The 21,857-nt window shown below is 45.3% G+C and overlaps 3 protein-coding genes across 4 annotated transcripts in view; 2 read left to right on the top strand and 1 right to left on the bottom strand.

Moving 5' to 3' along the window:
- The window catches only part of LOC144930859 (uncharacterized), a 43,149-nt gene extending 31,440 nt beyond the window's left edge, over nt 1–11,709 (bottom strand). Inside the window, exon 1 of the mRNA XM_078854317.1 lies at nt 11,301–11,709. The gene's annotated coding sequence lies outside the window, so the exon portion shown is untranslated. The remainder of the gene's footprint in view (nt 1–11,300) is intronic.
- Nucleotides 1–21,857, top strand: part of GPR160 (G protein-coupled receptor 160) — a 124,529-nt gene that overhangs the window by 28,932 nt on the left and 73,740 nt on the right. The gene's annotated exons all lie outside the window — the stretch shown is intronic.
- SEC62 (SEC62 preprotein translocation factor) overlaps nt 11,300–21,857 on the top strand; it is a 35,672-nt gene continuing 25,114 nt past the window's right edge. Inside the window, exon 1 of one of the 2 annotated variants that reach the window (XM_073359413.2) lies at nt 11,300–11,404. In XM_073359413.2, coding sequence (XP_073215514.1) covers nt 11,369–11,404 — 36 coding nt within the window. In that variant the 5' untranslated portion in view covers nt 11,300–11,368. Of the gene's footprint in view, nt 11,405–11,747; nt 12,032–21,857 lie in introns of those variants that run through there. The other variant, XM_073359412.1, reaches the window with a different exon arrangement.

Raw genomic sequence — 21,857 nt, 5'->3', positions numbered from 1 at the left:
CACAGCCGACGCTTGGCTTCCTGCTGAAAAAGACGGGGTCTAGAATCCACCAACCAGCTGTGAGAAAGGAAGATGCAGCTGAACAGACCTGTAGAGGCAGTGAAGGCCAGTGTCATAAATATAAAGGGAAGGGTAAACCTCTTTAAAATCCCTCCTGGCCAGAGGAAAACTCCTCTCACCTGTAAAGGGTTAAGAAGCTAAAGGTAACCTCGCTGGCACCTGACCAAAATGACCAATGAGGAGACAAGATACTTTCAAAAGCTGGGAGGAGGGAGAGAAACAAAGGGTCTCTGTCTGTCTATATGCTGCTTTTGTCGGGGATAGACCAGGAATGGAGTCTTAGAACTTTTAGTAAGTAATCTAGCTAGGTATGTGTTAGATTATGATTTCTTTAAATGGCTGAGAAAAGAATTGTGCTGAATAGAATAACTATTTCTGTCTGTGTATCTTTTTTGTAACTTAAGGTTTTGCCTAGAGGGATTCTCTATGTTTTGAATCTAACTACCCTGTAAGGTATCTACCATCCTAATTTTACAGAGGGGATTTCTTTACTTCTATTTACTCCTATTTCTATTAAAAGTCTTCTTGTAAGAAAACTGAATGCTTTTTCATTGTTCTTAAGATCCAAGGGTCTGGGTCTGTAGTCACCTAGGCAAATTGGTGAGGCTTTTTACCAAACCTTGTCCAGGAAGTGGGGTGCAAGGTTTTGGGAAGTATTTGGGGGGAAAGACGTTTCCAAACAGCTCTTCCCCAGTAACCAGTATTTGTTTGGTGGTGGCAGCGGCCAATCCAAGGACAAAGGGTGGAATATTTTGTACCTTGGGGAAGTTTTGACTTAAGCTGGTAAAGATAAGCTTAGGAGGTTTTCATGCAGGTCCCCACATCTGTACCCTAGCGTTCAGAGTGGGGGAGGAACCTTGACAGCCAGCATGGAGGAAAACAAAGAGGACATCAAAGTCTAGCCGGTGTGTTTTGGGAAAGTTGAGGATACCACAGAAAGCCGGTTTGGACTGGTAAAAAGAGCACCAGGAGCAGAGGTCACTGAACAAAAAACCCCCAGTGGATCCCAAGACTTAAAAACCCTCCTGAGAGCTGGAGCAATTCAGAGATTGGCAGCGGACGACCTGTGCACACAGGACAGAACTCCTGTCCACCCCTCCCCCCCTTCTTCTTATGTTACACCCAGGCCAGGCCAGCCTTGGGTGGTGCGTGTGTCAGTATGAAAGTGCGTTAGGGCTTGGGGCACTAACGCTTTCTTCCTTCCTCTGAGTGACGTGGGGAGCACCCATCACTCTCCACTGTTATTTTATTAATCAACCTTTAAAACTTAGACACTTGGTGTGTTCCATCATCTCCTCCCTTAACGATTCTGTGGCCTCAGCCTGATCACCTGACACCTCAGGCAGACTGGTAACAGAAATCTGTCATGCTATTCAAACTCCAGCAAGGCAAGAGCATGATCCCACTCTCCTAAAGACAATAGGTCATTGGAACAAGTGAGATACTCACATTATGAACTGACCCGTCTGACTCTTTTTACTTGTTAGGAGATCATAACTAAGTTATACATCTGGAATCCACATGGACACAGATCACCTTGAAAGGTTCTGCTACCTGCAATCACTCAGTTTTGACTAAGCCCTATCATACTAAAGTCTGGACACACCCCAACTCCATGAAGGTTCATACTACCTCTTTCAGCTGCACTGGCACAGGAGGTCACCTGGCAGCACTAGACTTTGTGACATCTGTAAAACAACGTCTCTCCGTGGTCAGGTTCCACCATGGGAAATAATTGTTTTATATGCCACATATCCACCACCATAGAAGGCAATTATAGGAAAGGCCAATAGGTCCCTCCTCGATTCTTGGTATGCATTTCTATTCCTATTTGGTTCATCCCTGGGAGTTCCAAAGTCCCTTCATTCTTCTCTGGGATGTCTCTACCACCTATCCAACTCCCCTTCAGTTCAAGGTTGTGGCCACAACAGTTCCTCTGTTTTGTTGGCCTTCAGGTAATCCTCTGTTTGTTGCATAGCCAAGTTCACCTAAGTCTGCATTCTTCCAGGCAGACTTTCCAAGTGCTGCTCCAATACCATGAATTTCCCAATTATACAGGTTTCAGAAATTGTGTAAGATGCCTTTTAATGAAAGGTCAGTATGTAGATTGAATAAAGAAACTTTGCTGTTCCACTTATTTAAATTCCTAATATGATCATGACTTAGTTAACAAGTCTGCTGTTTTAGCAGCAGAGACATGCTACCTCACACGCACAACAGAGAGGTATGGCACCGGACATAGTTTGCTGTTCCAGGGAGTGAGAGCATTTTCTTCCTAAAGCATTTTGTGTGTGTATGAATATGTCTGTAACCTGAGTAGCCAAAGCTTTCTTGCAGTATTAGCAGAAGGCTTCTCATAAGACAGATTTAAGTATTACATCACATGCCATTTGTCATTATTCTGCATGTCAAGTCATGTTTCCACATCAGTGTCCTGGCATTCCACCACTTCTGTGCCAAGTAAAGTGTTGTTATCCTTGGTCATTCAGGAGATGGGCAAAACCTCTTCCATAGGTAAATTAAACCAACAGCCTCAATTTGCACCTGCTGTTTTGTCACTTCAACAGCTAAGCATATTATATAATTATTAAAAGGCTACTGTCAACTTAAAAATCACACTTCTGTCTGACTATACCTTACCCACTATTTTTAGAAGAAACGCGTAATTTTACTCTATCTAAAATAGATTAAAACTTTATTTCCCTATATTTTCAGTTTGTGTATAAGTCCCCACTACAGTCTATGATGAGATAACTGGCTCTGTGGATCTGGGGAAAGCAGTGGATGTGATATATCTTGACTTTAGCAAAGCTTTTGATACTGTCTCCCACAGTATTCTTGCCAGCAGGTTAAAAAAGTATGGATTGGATGAATGAACTCTAAGCCCTGGTCTACACTAGGACTTTAGGTCGAATTTAGCAGCGTTAAATTGATTTAAACCTGCACCCGTCCACACAATGAAGCCCTTTATTTCGACTTAAAGGGCTCTTAAAATCGATTTCCTTACTCCACCCCTGACAAGTGGATTAGCGCTTAAATCGACATTGCCGGCTCGAATTTGGGGTACTGTGGACACAATTCGATGGTATTGGCCTCCGGGAGCTATCCCAGAGTGCTCCATTCTGACCGCTCTGGACAGCACTCTCAACTCAGATGCACTGGCCAGGTAGACAGGAAAAGAACCGCGAACTTTTGAATCTCATTTCCTGTTTGGCCAGCGTGGCAAGCTGCAGGTGACCATGCAGAGCTCATCAGCACAGGTGACCATGATGGAGTCCCAGAATCGCAAAAGAGCTCCAGCATGGACCAAACGGGAGGTACGGGATCTGATCGCTGTATGGGGAGAGGAATCCGTGCTATCAGAACTCCGTTCCAGTTTTCGAAATGCCAAAACCTTTGTGAAAATCTCCCAGGGCATGAAGGACAGAAGCCATAACAGGGACCCGAAGCAGTGCCGCGTGAAACTGAAGGAGCTGAGGCAAGCCTACCAGAAAACCAGAGAGGCGAACAGCCGCTCTGGGTCAGAGCCCCAAACATGCCGCTTCTATGATGAGCTGCATGCCATTTTAGGGGGTTCAGCCACCACTACCCCAGCCATGTTGTTTGACTCCTTCAATGGAGATGGAGGCAATATGGAAGTAGGTTTTGGGGACGAAGAAGATGATGAGGAGGAGGAGGTTGTAGATAGCTCACAGCAAGCAAGCGGAGAAACTGGTTTTCCCGACAGCCAGGAACTGTTTCTCACCCTAGACCTGGAGCCAGTACCCCCCGAACCCACCCAAGGCTGCCTCCTGGACCCAGCAGGCGGAGAAGGGACCTCTGGTGAGTGTACCTTTTAAAATGCTATACATGGTTTAAAAGCAAGCATGTGAAAGGATTACTTTGCCCTGGCATTTGCGGTTCTCCTAGATGTAGTCCTAAAGCCTTTGCAAAAGGTTTCTGGGGAGGGCAGCCTTATTTCGTCCTTCATGGTAGGACACTTTACCACTTCAGGCCAGTAACACGTACTCGGGAATCATTGTAGAACAAAGCATTGCAGTGTATGTTTGCTGGCATTCAAACAACATCCATTCTTTATCTCTCTGTGTTATCCTCAGGAGAGTGAGATATAATTCATGGTCACCTGGTTGAAATAGAGTGCTTTTCTTCAGGGGACACTCAGAGGAGCCCATTCCTGCTGGGCTGTTTGCCTGTGGCTAAACAGAAATGTTCCCCGCTTTTAGCCACAGGGAGGGGGGAAGGTTGAGGGGGTAGTCACGCGGTGGGAGGAGGCAAAATGCGACCTTGTAACGAAAGCACATGTGCTATGTATGTAATGGTAACAGCAAGGTTTACCCTGAAAGAGTGTAGCGACTGTTTTATAAAATGTGTCTTTTTAAATACCACTGTCCCTTTTTTTCTCCACCAGCTGCATGTGTTTCAATGATCACAGGATCTTCTCCTTCCCAGAGGCTAGTGAAGCTTAGAAAGAAAAAAAAATGCACTCGCGATGAAATGTTCTCCGAGCTCATGCTGTCCTCCCACACTGACAGAGCACAGACGAATGCGTGGAGGCAAATAATGTCAGAGTGCAGGAAAGCACAAAATGACCGGGAGGAGAGGTGGAGGGCTGAAGAGAGTAAGTGGCGGGCTGAAGAGAGTAAGTGGCGGGCTGAAGACAGGGCTGAAGCTCAAATGTGGCGGCAGCGTGATGAGAGGAGGCAGGATTCAATGCTGAGGCTGCTGCAGAACCAAACCAGTATGCTCCAGTGTATGGTTGAGCTGCAGCAAAGGCAGCTGGAGCACAGACTGCCACTGCTGCCCCTCTGTAACCAACCGCCCTCCTCCCCAAGTTCCATAGCCTCCACACCCAGACGCCCAAGAACGTGGTGGGGGGGCCTCCGGCCAACCAGCCACTCCACCACAGAGGATTGCCCAAAAAAAAGAAGGCTGTCATTCAATAAATTTTAAAGTTGTAAACTTTTAAAGTGCTGTGCTTAAAGTGCTGTGTGGCATTTTCCTTCCCTCCTCCACCACCCCTCCTGGGCTACCTTGGTAGTCATCTCCCTATTTGTGTGATGAATGAATAACGAATGCATGACTGTGAAGCAGCAATGACTTTATTGCCTCTGCAAGCAATGATTAAAGGGAGGAGGGGAGGGTGGTTAGCTTACAGGGAAGTAGAGTGAACCAAGGGGTGGGGGGTTTCATCAAGGAGAAACAAACAGAACTTTCACACCGTAGCCTGGCCAGTCATGAAACTGGTTTTCAAAGCTTCTCTGATGCGTACCGCGCCCTCCTGTGCTCTTCTAACCGCCCTGGTGTCTGGCTGCGCGTAACCAGCAGCTAGGCGATTTGCCTCAACCTCCCACCCCGCCATAAACGTCTCCCCCTTACTCTCACAGATATTGTGGAGCACACAGCAAGCAGTAATAACAGTGGGAATATTGGTTTCGCTGAGGTCTAAGCGAGTCAGTAAACTGCGCCAGCGCGCCTTTAAACGTCCAAATGCACATTCTACCACCATTCTGCACTTGCTCAGCCTGTAGTTGAACAGCTCCTGACTACTGTCCAGGCTGCCCGTGTACGGCTTCATGAGCCATGGCATTAAGGGGTAGGCTGGGTCCCCAAAGATACATATAGGCATTTCAACATCCCCAACAGTTATTTTCTGGTCTGGGAATAAAGTCCCTTCCTGCAGCTTTTGAAACAGACCAGAGTTCCTGAAGATGCGAGCATCATGCACCTTTCCCGGCCATCCCACGTTGATGTTGGTGAAACGTCCCTTGTGATCCACCAGAGCTTGCAGCACTATCGAAAAGTACCCCTTGCTGTTTATGTACTCGGCGGCTTGGTGCTCCGGTGCCAAGATAGGGATATGGGTTCCGTCTATAGCCCCACCACAGTTAGGGAATCCCATTGCAGCAAAGCCATCCACTATGACCTGCACATTTCCCAGGGTCACTACCCTTGATATCAGCAGATCTTTGATTGCGTGAGCTACTTGCATCACAGCAGCCCCCACAGTAGATTTGCCCACTCCAAATTGATTCCCAACTGACCGGTAGCTGTCTGGTGTTGCAAGCTTCCACAGGGCTATCGCCACTCGCTTCTCAACTGTGAGGGCTGCTCTCATCTTGGTATTCATGCACTTCAGGGCAGGGGAAAGCAAGTCACAAAGTTCCATGAAAGTGCCCCTACGCATGCGAAAGTTTCGCAGCCACTGGGAATTGTCCCAGACCTGCAAAACTATGCGGTCCCATCAGTCTGTGCTTGTTTCCCGAGCCCAGAATCGGCGTTCCACAGCATGAACCTGCCCCATTAGCACCATGATGCATGCATTGTCAGGGCCCATGGTTTCAGAGAAATCTGTGTCCATGTCCTGATCACTCACGGGACCGCGCTGACGTCGCCTCCTCGCCCGGTATCGCGTTGCCATGTTCTGGTGCTGCATATACTGCTGGATAATGCGTGTGGTGGTTAATGTGCTCCTAATTGCCAAAGTGAGCTGAGCGGCCTCCATGCTTGCCTTGGTATGGCGTCCGCACAGAAAAAAGGCGCGGAACGATTGTCTGCCGTTGCTCTGACGGAGGGAGGGGCGACTGACGACACGGCTTACAGGGTTGGCTTCAGGGAGCTAAAATCAACAAAGGGTGTGCCTGTACATCAAGGAGTATTTCAGGCAGGACTGCACGGAGGGTTCCAATAAGAAATGGTGCACCTAAGTTATCGTTGTTATTGGAACAAGGAGGTTAGCCTGGCCTCTGATTGATACATGGCTAGATTTACCTTGCTGCACCTTCTCTGTAAGTGACTGCAGTGTGATCTAGAAGAATGAGTCCCCTAGACAGGGGAGGGGGGAAGCAAATGAGTACAAAACAAATCTGGTCTATTTCTTGTTTTGATCCACTCCATCTATCTTTTACATCTTTGGCTGGCAGCAGATGGTGCAGAAGGACTGCATGCCATCCACATCTCATGGCTGCTCGGCAGAAGATGGTACAGTACGACTGCTAGCAGTCCGTATCGCCTGCCCGCTCACCATAAGACGGTTCAATAGGACTGACTGCAGGACTAAAGAGAATGACCTGCTCAAGTCACTCCAAATTTAGTCCCTGTGCCCATGTCTGCCCAGGCGCTCCTGATCGACCTCACAGAGGCGACCAGGAGCACCTCAGACATGACGATGATGGCTACCAGTCGTACTGTACCGTCTGCTGCCACAAGGCAAGGGATTGCTGCTACTGTGTAGCAATGCCGTACCGCGTCTGCCAGCACCCAGGAGACATAGGGTGACGGTGACCTGAGCGGGCTCCATGCTTGCCGTGGTATGGCGTCTGCACAGGTAACTCAGGAAAAAAGGCGCGAAATGATTGTCTGCCCTTGCTTTCACGGGGGGAGGGAGGGAACGGGGGCCTGACGATATGTACCCAGAACCACCCGCGACAATGTTTTAGCCCCATCAGGCATTGGGATCTCAACCCAGAATTCCAATGGGCAGCGGAGACTGCGGGAACTGTGGGATAGCTACCCACAGTGGAACGCTCCGGAAGTCGACGCTTGCCTGGGTACTGTGGAAGCGCTCCGCCGAGTTAATGCACTTAATGCACTTAGAGCATTTTCTGTGGGGACACACACACTCGAATATATAAAACCGATTTCTAAAAAACCGACTTCTATAAATTCGACCTAATTTCGTAGTGTAGACATACCCTAAGGTGGATATAAAAGCTGGCTAGATTGTTGGGCTCAACGGGTAGTGATCAACGGCTTGATGTCTAATTCGCAGCCGGTATCAAGCGGTGCCCCAGGGGTCGGTCCTGGGGCCGGTTTTGTTCAACATTTTTATTAATGATCTGGATGATAGGATTAATTGCATCCTCAGCAAGTTTGTAGATGACACTAAGAAGGGGGGAGAGGTAGACACGATGGAGGGTAGGAATAGGGTCCAGAGTGACCTAGACAAATTGGAGGATTGGGCCAAAAGAAATCTGATGAGGTTCAACAAGGACAAGTGCAGAGTCCTGCACTTAGGAAGGAAGAATCCCATGCACCGCTACAGGCTGGGGACCGGCTGGCTAAGCAGCAGTTCTGCAGAAAAGGACCTGGGGATGACAGTGAACGAGAAGCAGCATATGAGTGTGCCCTTGTTGCCAAGAAGGCCAACGGCATATTGGGCTGTATTAGTAGGAGCAGTGCCAGCAGATCGAGGGAAGTGATTATTCCCCTCTATTCGACATTGGTGAGGCCACACCTGGAGTACTGCATTCAGTTTTGGTCCCCCTACTACACAAGGGATGTGGACAGATTGGAGAGAGTCCAGCGGAGGGCAACAAAAATGATCAGGGGCTGGGGCACATGATTTATGAGGAGAGCCTGAGGGAACTGGGGTTATTTAGTCTGCAGAAGAGTGAGGGGGGATTTGATAGCAGCCTTCAACTACCTGAAGGGTAGGGTTCCAAAGAGGATGGAGCTAGGCTGTTCTCAATGGTGGCAGATGATGGAACAAGAAGCAATGGTCTCAACTTGCAGTGGGGGAGGTGCAGGCTGGATATTAGGAAACATTATTTCACTAGGAGGGTGATGAAGCACTGGAATGGGTTACCTAGGGAGGTGGTGGAATCTCCATCCTTAGAGATTTTTAAGGCCTGGCTTGACAAAGCCTTGGTTGGAATGATTTAGTTGGTGTTGGTCCTGCTTTGAGCAGGGGATTGGACTAGATGACCTTCTGAGGTCTCTTCCAACCCTAATATTCTATGATTTTATGATACAATCAGTCAGATTAACTTGTAGGTTGTGTGGATCCGTTGTCCAGCAACAAGGGAAAGAAAAACATTTTAAAAAAAAAAGGAAATTGTGATTATAAAATCACAGAAGTGGGCAGGGTGATTCAGGGGCAAGTATAATATCTGAAACTATTTTAAACTTTTTTTTTCTGTCTGGTTTTCAGTTGAGAGTATAATTTTCATTTGCGCAGGAATACAAACTGAGACAGGCTGAGCGCTTCCAGATTAGCAGGAATAACCGCGTACAAGGTTTGGTGTGGGTTGCATATTCTGGCACAGAACTAAACATGCTTTCCTAATATATATGGCCTATTAGTAAAAGCACGTGGTGAAACAATCTCAGATAAAAAGGTATTTGATTTTTATGTAAGATGTATATCTGCACCTATTGCTTAAACTATGGGCAAAGGTCTGACTAACCTAAACAGGTACAATGCCTTCATGACCTATGGACATATCAAAAGGCAACTACAAATAGAGGCACGGTGCATCAGCTATCTTTGTTTTGCTCTAATCTCTCATCTAGGAATGCGTAGTCAATTGTCCATCCTAAATGTATGTGCCTATATTAAAAAGGATGGGTTATTACTAATCTAGCTTTGCGGCAGACTTTCAAGAGAGAGAATAACATCTATGGCAATTTACGGATACTTTTTGGTTTGTTTAATCTATTTCCTGGCATAAAATAGTGTACCTGGCAGAATGTACCTGGAGTGCTGCCACACACATTTGGTGCACCGTGACGTGCTTTGTACTGTACATGAATAGAACACATGAACACAGTAGGCAGAGATGAAGAAAAACACCTGAGTAAATACAGATTTAGGAGCTTAACTTTGGACCTTCCGTTTAAAAATTTTGACCAAGGATTTTTAGCCTTTTGTATACAAATTCAGGACCTTTTAAAAACAGGATGCCTCTAGCCAATGTGCAAAAATGGATGCACAATTGGGCACCTACATTTGCGGGCTCATTTCAGGCAATTATTCTAAATTGTGATAGCTGCATACATCAGTTTGTGTATGCTGACACAGAGTCGGAGTTGAAGGCCAGAAGAGACCATCCCATCAGATTCTAGGCTGACCTCCTGTTTATCACGCAGTTATCCCTTGAATTGAACCCAATAATCTGGATTTTAGACTAAAGCATTACAGTTCTCAACAGACTAAACTAGTGTCAGAGTAGCAGCCGTGTTAGTCTGTATCTGCAAAAAGAAAAGGAGTACTTGTGGCACCTTAGAGACTAACCAATTTATTTGAGCATAAGCTTTTGTGAGCTACAGCTCACTTCTTTGGATGCACTCAGTGGAAAATACAGTGGGGAGATTTATATACATAGAGAACATGAAACAATGGGTGTTACCATACACACTGTAACGAGAGTGATCAGGTAAGGTGAGCTATTACCAGCAGCAGAGCGGGGGCCGGGAGAACCTTTTGTAGTGATAATCAAGGTGGGCCATTTCCAGCAGTTGACAAGAACGTTTGAGGAACAGCGGGGGGTGGGGTGGAGGGGAAGGGGACTAAACATGGGGAAATAGTTTTACTTTGTGTAATGACACATCCACTCCCAGTCTTTATTCAAGCCTAAGTTAATTGTATCCAGTTTGCAAATTAATTCCAATTCAGCAGTCTCTCATTGGAGTCTGTTTTTGAAGTTTTTTGGTTGAAGAATTGCAACTTTTAGGTCTGTAATCGAGTGACCAAAGAGACTGAAGTGTTCTCCGACTGGATTTTGAATGTTATAATTCTTGATGTCTGATTTGCGTCCATTTATTCTTTTACGTAGAGACTGCCAGTTTGACCAATGTACATGGCAGAGGGGCATTGCTGGCCTACATGATGGCATATATCACATTGGTAGATGTGCAGGTGAACAAGCCTCTGATAGTGTGGCTAATATGATTAGGCCCTATGATGGTGTCCCCTGAACACGTTTGTGGCACAGGTGGAGAATAGGAAGGGTGACGTGCACCAATGTCCCAAACTGGTGGTGACCCTGGGGATCATAGCACACAAGGGTGAGAAAAGAACCCCAAGGATCTAGCCACACTTGAATGGTTAGTTGAGTTAATTAACGTGTTAACTAACACTACTGTGAGCGCTAGTGTAGACACCGCACTAGCACCTACCATCCCGTCCAGGGGCGCTAGGTAAGATGCAGGGTACATTCCCCTCCCCTCAGGCGGGACAATGAGGGAGCAGGAGCGCGCTACTGAAGGGAGACGCGAGGGAGGCCGCCCAGCGGGCTGCTCGCCCCCGCCGCGCGGGGCAGGGGAAGCGCAGGGCACGTAGCTCGAGCCCCGCTCTCCGCCAGGACCCCGCCAAAACTGCCTCCCCCACCCTAGCCGGCGGAGAGAAGCGCTCTCCGCCCCGTCCCGCGAGCCGGCCCCTAACCCGGCCCCCACAGCACCCGGAACCCCTCCCACCCGTCGCGAGCCCCAACTTAACTACCAGCCCGCTCCGCCCCGCTTACATAACGGCTCCCGCAGCCTCTCGCGGGACTCCCGCCTCCACGTCACCGGCAGACCAGACGGCGACAACATGGCGGAGCGGAGGAGACATAGGAAGCGGATCCAGGTTTGCAGCTTCCCGCGGGGACTCGTGGCGACCTCCTGCCCTGTCTCTGCTCCCGCTCGAGCACCCTGCGGCCGGCCCTGCTCCCCGCCCCCGACGCCTGGAGGCCCCCGGCCTCCTGCCCACCCTCGGGCCCCCCACCAGCCTCTCGCCTCAGCCCCTGACTCCCTCCCGTAAGGCCCTGCCCGAGTGCCCCTCTCCTCCCTGGAGCACGCCCGCCTGAAGCCTGCGCGCCCCGCCGCATACCCCGCTCCCCACCCGCGTGCAAAGCCCAGCCCTGCGCACAGCCCACCTGTCCCACTGGCACCCTGCCTCATGTGACCACACACGGACCACGGCTGCATGCTACCCTTGTTGTGGTACCGTAGCAATACATCAGCTCCGTGCTGGCCTGCGTGCCCCCACCCAGCTCCTATGCATGCTCACATAGCCTCCCCCACCGACACACCTGTGCAGAGGGGCACCCCCAGTGCGCTACACCTGTCGCAAAAGCGCAGCTGTGCGCTGGCCATTGAATTAATGGGAATAACCATTTTCTTCCTTTTGGAGGAGGTGACGGAAGGGGTTTCCACATCCTGGAAACTGTCTGAATTTCTCATACCTTCTTGCAGCTTAAAGACCTATTCAGTTGTAAGCAAAAATATGTGGAAGGGATTTTCTTCATAATATGGCTTAAAACTTTTCATTCTTTTTCTTAAAGAGGCAAGGTGGGTGAGGTAATATCGTTTATTGTACCAGCTTCTGTTGGTGAAAGAGATGAGCTTTTTTTGAAATTTAGACAGATAAATGATTACTTTTGTGAATGGTGGGTGTCTTTTCAGGTACAGTAAATCATCCCTCCTACATCTCCCCCACCCCTCAAAAAATCCTGTCGTCTTTAGATATTAAAAAGTTTATTTAGACAAATACTAACGAAGTGGGAAGGAGCTGTTTTCAGTAAATATTCAAGGGGGGGAATAAAGCATTTATTACAGCTGGAGCAATAAAGGCATCTGTAGTTCAGGTTGCCAAAACATATTGGGTGGGATCCACAATGCTACTTAGGTTCTTAAATCCCAGTTTTCGTGTCACTGAGATCCATAAAACACGCACTAAATGCTGTAGGTGTCTAAACTCATTTGGCACCTAAGTTTTCAGGGTAAGTTCTCCTTTGTGCCTATGTTTATGTCTCTGAGAGTGTACATGTCTGCCTTCCTCAAGGGGTTGAGACACCATCTCCTGCCTAAACCCCAGAGCAATTCACAAGATCTGGAAAGATAGGCATTTGGCTGCCTATCTCACATACGTGGCCTAAACTGGTAGGTGGCCTCTGAATCTGCTTACCAGATTGGGTCCCATTCAGTATCTGGCCGGAGGAGGAGGTGGTTCCCATCTTATAACTTTAGCCCCCTGGTTAGAGCATTCACCTGGGATGTGGGAGATTCCGGTTCAATTCCCCCTTCTCTAGCAGAGGGAGGATTTGGATGGGGTATCCCACATCTCTCAGGAGAGTGCCCTAATCACTGATGTTAGGTTCCCTCAATGTCTCCTGCTGAAGCTGGTCCACTGTGGATAAATAATAAGTGAGTGGAGCAGAGAGACTGAAGCCGGGGTCTCTGATTTCCCAGGTGGATGCCTTACCCACTGTACTACAGTCATTCTCTCCCCCTGTTTCTGGCCCAATGATGATTTAATGATTTATCCACAGTGGAACAGTCATTGAGCAAGAGAGAGTTTGAGAATTTACAAGTTATTTTGTTAAGTTAGTTTAAGTTAAAAACAAACCTTTAAGAAATTAAGGAGCTATCAGTCTTTTCTTTGTCCAAATGATTTTAACAATGGAATAATGCAGGCATTTCAGACTTCCCATACAGTTAAAATTAATTGAAATCTTGTGCAGGAGCACAGGGGGAACCCTGGAAGCACAGAGAGTCTCACCCTCCTTCACATATCACCAGTTTCGCTAATACAACCCTCTCTCTCACTTAATAAGTCAATTGCAAATTAAGGGACATATTCTCCAGTATGCTTAATTCTGCTCTAATGATGCTAAGCAGTTGTAAAACCATCTTAACTAGCTGACGTGCTCTGGCTGTTCTGGTGTACTGGTGAATTTGCCCCTAAATTTCAAATTTCAAAAAAAGATCTTCAAATAATTAGAAATGATGTATGGTAATCTTCTTCTTAGGTTTCTTGTTTAGTATTCATGTATGAAAAAACCCTAGAGAAATTATGAGAGAACAAACTGCATTAACATGGAATTAAGTTTGAGCATATATATCAAATAATCAGTAACTTCTCAATTGAAAACATTATAGAGAAGTTGTAATTATCCTAAAACCAAGCATTACAAACACAGAAAATGATGCCATGCAGGGAGGGGAATATGTAAAAAAAAAAATCTGTCTTTAGAAATAAATTTAATCTGGGATCACAAATACTACATTACTTCAGGGCAGAGATAAGGTTGTTTAAATTTCTTCACCATGTTTTTTTTTTTTAACCTGAATATGTTTGGAGTTCTTTTAAATGTAACCTTAACTCTGAATTTCCTGGGTTTGTAATGTATCTTTTGGGAATAATTACACCATCCCTGAAATGTTTTATATTGTTACATTACTGATATATATTCCCTGGCAAAATATACTAAAATGAAGTTAAGGTTGAGTGTGTGTGTGTGTGAACTCATGGAGGCAGTGTTCATGTAATGAATTGTAGAGTCATACAGTTTGTGTATTTATTCACTTTGATCATCTCACGTGCCCTGTCCCCACTAATCTATCACACTGGGACTCATTCTAGCATGCCATGCCCATGATCAGTGTCAAACGGCTGCCATTAAAAAAAGAAAAAACGGTCAGAGAAATGTTTCTTCTTTCTTCCTCCCAATTTGGAATTTTCTGGGGGAAGAAAATCATACCTGGTTTGGCCCAAGAAGGGCAGGATTCATTCTTGTGCTTGTGACCTGTTCTTTTTTTAAAAACTTTAAAAGAAATTACTATTAAAAAAAGAAAACTGGAAAAAGCATATTTAGAACAAGAAAATAATTAGGTGCTTACAAGTTAGAATTGCATCCATTGCAATAACAATTTAAATATGACATTTAATGTCTGGTGTAATAACAACCTAAGGCTCCAATCCTGAAAAACTCATACGTGTATTTAAAGCATTTAAGAAGTACTCCTGAATTTAACAGGACTACTCACATGCTTAAAGTTAAGTATGTGTATAAGAGTTGGCAGGACCGAGGCCTAAATTTGTAACACAAATATATAGATAAACATGTTGCCTTCTTAGCAGTTTCTCCATCATATATCAAACAGAATGTAGGAGATGAGTCCACAAAGAGAGTACTCTTTAATTCGCAGAGTTCTTAATTGGCCAAAATGAGTCAGTTGTTTTTCTTAGCTTCTCGGACTGATTTGGCATAGTTCAAAAAGGAACACCAGTTTTCAAAGTAATACTGCAAGCTGCCTCTATTAAGGTAGTCAATTTTTCCATTATAAATGTATATCCGATTTTCTGGAACCAAGGGTGAATCCATGAAGCAATGTAGGCTCCTAACTTCTATTGTAATCGGTGGAAGTTAGGAGCCTTAATATAAGTTAGGAGTCTACGTTGCTTTGTGGACTCCACCCTAACTGTTGATTATAGGCTGGTGTTTAAACTTCCAATCATTTGCCATCACTAAAAGTTTGCAGATGACACACACATTGGGGGAATGGTAAATATTGAGGACAGGTCACTAAAACACAGCAACCTGGAATGCTTGTAAAACTGGGCACAAACAAACAATATGCATTTTAGTATGGCTAACGTAAATGTATTCATCTAGGAACAAAGAATGCAGGCCATACTCACAAGATAGGGGAACTCTATCCTGGAAAGCAGTGACTGAAAAAGATTTGGTGTCATGGTGGATTATCAGCTGAATATGATTTTCTAGTGTGATGCTGTGGCCAAAAGGACTAATACAATCCTTGGATGCATAAACAGGGGAATCTCGAGTAAAAGTAAAGAGGTTATTTTACCGTTGTATCTGGTACTGGTGCAACTGCTCCTGGAATACTGTGTCCAATTCTGGTGTCCACAATTCTAAAAGGATGTTGAAAAATTGAAGAAGGTTCAGAGAAGAACCATGAGAATGATTAAAGGATTAGCAAACCTGCCTCATATTGGTAGACTCCAGGAGCTCAATTTATTTAACTTAACAAAAAGAGATGGTAAAGGGGTGATTTGATTTCAGTCCACAAGTATCTACATGGGGAATACATATTTTTATAGTGGGCTTGTCCATCTAGCAGAGAGGTATAACACAATCCAATGGCTGGAAGTTGAAACTAGACAAATTCACGCTGGAAATAAGGTGTAAATTTTTAACAATGAGAATTATTAACCACTGGTACAATTGATCAATATTCATGGTGGATTCTCCATCACTAGTAATTTTTAAATCAAGATTGGATGTTTTTCTAAACGATACGCTCTAGGAATTATTTTGGGGAAATTGTGTGTCCTGTGCTATACAGGAGGTCAGACTAGATTACTACAGTTGTCGTTCTGGCCTTGGAATCTATGAATCTAGACATAAAACAATGAAGGAGGTTAGCCTCTTGACTTAGGCAAAATAAGAAAAAAACCAAGTTTCTCATATCCCACCAGGATTTATTTCCTTTCCATAGTTATGTAGTCTCTCATTTTCCCCATATCTAAGTTGTGTTGTTTCTCTCCGTCTAGAAATCCCACCTTCATCTCTTCCTTTTTACTCTGTTTCCACTCAGTGGTGTTTCCCTGCCACACAGCTCTCTTCTATGTAGTGTCCTGGCAGCAAGGTGAAATTTACTAAAATTTTGGTCTTTGAAGGATCAATAAAAAGGATTTTGGAGGTAAAGATTCTAGTAAATCTTAACTTGGGTGGCAGTTTAACTGAGGTAATAGGAAGAGCACTATATTAAACAAAATGTTGAAAAGAGAAAATCCTGAGGGAATCAGATTGCTAAAAATGGTGTGATACTTAGTGATATTGAGGTTTCTGAAGACCCAAGACTTTAATTTCTCGAGAAAGCTGTGTGTGTGTGTGTATATATATGTATATATAATAGGATGTATTTAAAAAAATTTTTCCTTTACAGTCTGCAGATTAACATCTGTTTAAGAAAGTCTAAATACATATGTTCAAAAAAGGTATTGGGGGGAGAGGGGGAGTTATTGTGTTTTTCTGTTATCCCGGAAACCTGATCCAAGGTGTTCTTTCATGTCGTTAACAAAACAAACATGTTTTATAACCTACAATGAAAGTATTCACTTAAACACAAAGTTGTCTTAGTCCAGTTCATTTGGACAGGTGTTCAGTTGAACATCACAGCTGGAACTGTACTGGCCAAATTCTAAAGTGGATAATTATATCGTGCCTACCTAAAATTGTGCCTATACTTGTATTTGGATAAATAATTAGTACTTATTAAATGCCTCTCATCTTAGTGTCACTGTATTTCACAAATATTAGTAAATATGACCACTATTACATAGATGGAGAAACTGAGGCAAAGATTGTGATTGGTCAATGCCTCAGTCCAAGTTGGTGGCAGACTTGGGAATAGAAATCCAGATTTCTTGATTTTTTCAGTCAGTTTCTCTAACTGCTATACACAGGCTTTTGGGATTCAACTAGATGAAAGATGTGCTGCTCATTATTTTTATGAAGCCGTTAACTTCATAATCCTACAGTTGGTTCTTCCACATTTGGGTTAGAATCTGTGGGTAGGACATTGTACAACAGCTTGCACCACTGTTTCTGTGGTTTACCCTTTCAGTGGATGAATAAAGGACTGGTCTTCAGAAGTGACAATAGAACACTTTTCACTAAAACTAAACCAACTTTCCCATTTGTTAGGGCTCTTTTCGGTTAGTTTCAGGGTGATTTTTTAAAAAAGGTCAGATGCTGGCTGGAGAGACAGGGAGGGAGAATGGCAAAAGGTAGAGAGGAGTGTACGCACAAGAGATGTCAGATAGTGGAGGAGGAAGAAAAGAAGAACAAGAAAAACAGGAGAAGTAGCAAAACAGGATATGAAGACAAAGATAATTTATTCCATGATAACAGCACTTACTGTCAGTCAGACAAGTAGTATGCTCTTCAAAAACACCAAGTCAGGTGTGGGGAAGGGCCAAATCACCTGGCATAAGGCTAGGAGAAAAAATTAGGCATGACCTTTGCTTTTAAAATGTTGTCCCCTCCTCCTATTTTGTCATTAATTATTAATTTTGAAATATGATACTTTTAGTTGTTGCACAACAAAATTAAAGCTATGACTGAATATAATAAAGGAAAAAATAGATGATTCTTTTTTAGTGAGAGATATTTATATGGGACACAATGTCAATGAGCAATAGTAGAGAGAGAAGGTGGGTGAGGTAATATCTTCAGTTGGACCACTAACAGATATTACCTCACCCACCTTGTCTCTCTATTTACCTGGGACCAATACGGCTACAAGAACACTGCAATGAGCAATATTGTTCATCCTTTTTTCTTAAAGGATGCATTTCTTATGGTTAAAATATAGTACCCCGGTAGTCTGGAGATCTTGCTTCTAGGCCTGGTTCTGCAACAGGCTTCCTTTGAGGGACCTCGGGTAACTCACATATCAGTCACTTAGTCTAGAACAGGGGTCGTCAATCTATTGTACACATGCCAAAGATGGCATGTGAGCCGGTTTTTAATGGTACGCTGCTATCTGCCGGGGACAGCAGCATGCAATTAAAAATCCTGCCTGGCCTGGCCTACTCTTCTCCGCCCACTGCTCTCTCCTTGCAGGGCAGGCAAGCTTGCCCCTCCCTGTGGCCGATCAGCTGACAGCCCTTGTTATGGAAGGGGAGAGGGAAAAGCAGAGCCGCAGCAAGCTCTCTGCTCCGGTGATGTTGGGGAAGGGCGTGGAATCGGCATATCGCCTCCAGCCTCCTGCCGTGAGCCGCTCAGGGCAGGGGGCTGGGAGAACCCCCACGACCCCAGCCCTCTGCCCTGACCCATGAACCCTCCTCACACACACCCAGCCCTCTGCCCTCAGCCCTGCAACCCCCACACACCCCAGCCTCATGCCCTGACCCCTGCACCCCCCCACACCCCATGCCCTGACTCTTGCACATCCACACCCACATTCCCACCTGCACCCCTTGCACCAAATGGAAGCTGCCCAGGTAAGCGCTCCACACCCAAACCTCCTGCCCCAACCCTGAGCCCCCTTCCTCATTCTAGCTCCTGGCCAGACCCTGCACCCCAACCCCCAGCCTGCTCCTTCACCCCCAGCCCTGTTCTCAGTGCACTCCCACCTTCATCTCAGAGAGAGGAAGAGAATGGGCCAGAACCAGGGAGAAAGTAGGTACTTACTCTGTGTGGACAGGGCCGGGACCCCAGATGAGCAGCGGGCTGAGGGGGGCCGGCAGCCAGGACCCTGGCTGGAAGGAGCCAGCGGACGGAACCCCAGACCGGCAGCGGGCTGAGCCACTCAGCCCACTGCTGGTCTGGGGTCCTGGCCACCAGCCCCGCTCAGCCCACTGCCAGTCTGGGGTTCTGGCTGCTGCGCTTGCCAGTCAGAGTCCTGGCTGCAGGCCCCGCTCAGCCCGCTGCCGGTCTAGGTGAACAGAACCCCGGGCCGGCAGCGGGCTGAGTGGACCGGCGGTATAAAATCAACATTTTAATTTAATTTTAAATGAAGCTTCTTAAACATTTTGAAAACCTTGTTTACATACAACAATAGTTTAGTTATATTATATATAGACTTATAGAGAGAGACCTTCTAAAAAATGATAAAATATGGTATTGGTATGTGAAACCTTAAATTAAAGTGAATAAATGAAGACTTGGCACACCACTTCTAAACGGTTGCCGATCCCTGGTCTAGAGTTAGTCTTAGTCTTAGCTTATCACTTAGGGCTAGATTTTCAGGGATATTTAGGTGCTTAAAGGTGGAGAGAGGCAGTTTTGTAAATCCCACTAAATACCTGAAGATGTAAGATAGACACCTAAATAATTCTGAAAATCTGACCCCTAGCCTTTGTACCTGAGTTTCCAATACTGACCTGCCTGATAGTTCTAAACTCTAATTAGATGCCTGTAAAGTGCTTTGAGATCCTTGGATGAGAGGTGTTTTAAAATAGCAAAGGTGTTTTTTTTTTTTTTTTCAGTGATATTTTTACCTTGACACATTTCTTAAATAAATGCTAAAGATGTTACACAAACCAACAAAGGCAAACAGAAAATAAATGTTCTTTCTCTAGGATACAGTGTAAGCTTTAATTTTTAATTTTGTTATTGTCTCCCATCTTTCATATGATTTAGTCAAGATAATTGAGTTTCACAAGCTTAGACATGTTGTGTGATTGAATTTTGTATAAAAATGTGTCCTGAATGAGTACATAATTTTTTGAAAGTGAAATTAGCTAGTTAATTTTTATTTATTTATATTTAACTCATAAGTGAAGTCTGTCCCAGGTTCTAGCACCATTGTCATCCATTAAAAACACTCTGATCAAATACAATCCTTTTCAGACTAAACAGGAACACATTCTTTTCTCCACTAATGTCTCCCACCAGAAAGCAAAACATCTGGACAGGCAAGTGAGTGAAAACTGCGGTTTACCATAAACTCAGCAACTCACAACTGTAACTTGAGCCTGTACATCAGAGGTGGGCAAACATCTGGCCCGAGGGACGCCCCTGGCCCCTCCCCTGCTGTTCCCCCTCCCCCACAGCCTCAGCTCACTCTGCCACCGGCAGCACAGCTGCAGAGCCATGGCCTGACCCTATGCTCTGCTGCACTGTGGCGTGGCTAGCTCCAGCTGGGCGGCATGGCTGCCTGTCCTGGTGTTCTGGGTGGTGCAGCTATAGCACCGCCAGCCACCAGTGCTCCAGGCAGCGTGGTAAGGGGGAGGGAACAAGGGGTGGGGGGAGTTGGATAGAGGGCAGGGGAGTTCGGGGTGGTGGTCAGGGGGCAGGGGTGTGGATGGGGTTGGGGCAGTCACAGGGCAGGGAACAGGGGGCATTGAATGGGTGCAGGGATCCCCGGGGGGCAGTCAGGAATGAGAGGAGGGGTTGGATGTGGCAGCGAGGGGCAGTCAGGTCTGGGGCTGGTCAGGGGACGGAGTGGGGGGGAGGGGAGTGGATGAGGCAGGACTTCTGGGTGGGGGGGCTCATCAGGGGGTGAGAACCAGCCCTTCGGACAATTTTGGAAACCCGATGTGGTTTCCAAAAAGTTTGCCCGCCCCTGCTGTACATGCTTACTTACTTTTATAAAATATCCACTACCATAACTCCTATTAGGAGACCCATCTTGCAATGATTAATAGCTTATCTAAATAAATTTCTTTCAAATTCTTTCAAAATAGTACAGATCCTTAGCCCAAACTAAGTCCTATTTGTGCCACTATACTGAAGGATGCTGTGAAGGTGTAGTTGGGGAATACCCTGGTGACCCAGAACTGGTATAATAGAATGCTTGGAGGACTTTTGGGGGATAGCATGATGCTGTACTCAGGGGTTGTTCTGTTGACATAGGATCACCAGAGGACTGTGGCTGCTTTAATTTATGCCCCCCAAAGTGGGAGGAGGTGTTGGAAAGATAGTATAATGACACCTCTGCCTCCTCCCTAGTATACACTGAATAGAGCTCTGGTGTGCCTTAGGATCCATCCCAATGTTTTGAGTGTAAAAACAGCATTTAACTAAAATAATTTTAACACAGTTGCAGTACTGTAATAATAAGAGAGGAGATGTTAGAACAAGGGACTGAGAGTCAGGCTCTATATCTGACTTCCCAGCTCCATCACTTGCTGTGTAACCTTGGACCAGTCACACAGGGCCTGTTTTTTCAGACTTACTGAACATCCACAAATCCCACTACAGTTAGTGGGACCTTTGAATGTCAAGCAGCTCTGAAAATGAAGCTTGTAAATTCTCTCATTTCCTCATTTGAAAATTGAGTAAAATATTTACTCCACTTCATAGATGTTTTGAAATCCTGAAAAGGTGCTATAGAAGTACAAAGTATTATTACTAAATATTCATATGGATAAATTCAAAGATTATTTAGAAGTGTGATCACTTCTTTAGTGTTAGAAGGACACCAAGATTCTTAATATTTTGTCTTCACATTAAATATCTTGTTAATGACAGTCCTCATTAGTTCTATTATGTTTTTCCAGAAACTTTGTTTATATTGTGACAGGGAAACATCCTATTTTAGGTCATGTCAATCATCTCACAAATGAGAAGAGCCTCAGTGAACAAGTCACACCTACGTGGGAACAAAAGAGAGAGAAGCTTAAGACCAGTTTAGCATGCGCAGGTTTTAAAAACTTCAGAAGTTTTCAATTTGTCAAATATCTATAGCTCCGTTCTGTTTGGGTCCATGCAGAGCCATCATTAGCATCAATGGAAATTACAAATGCATGTTGAGGGGAGATTAGAGTACATAGGGTTAAC

Source organism: Lepidochelys kempii, chromosome 9 (genome assembly GCF_965140285.1).
Source record: "Lepidochelys kempii isolate rLepKem1 chromosome 9, rLepKem1.hap1, whole genome shotgun sequence".
Lineage (NCBI taxonomy): Eukaryota > Metazoa > Chordata > Testudines > Cheloniidae > Lepidochelys > Lepidochelys kempii.
The sequence above is the reverse complement of the archived record's forward strand: the minus strand, read 5'-3'. Positions and strand labels throughout refer to the sequence as shown.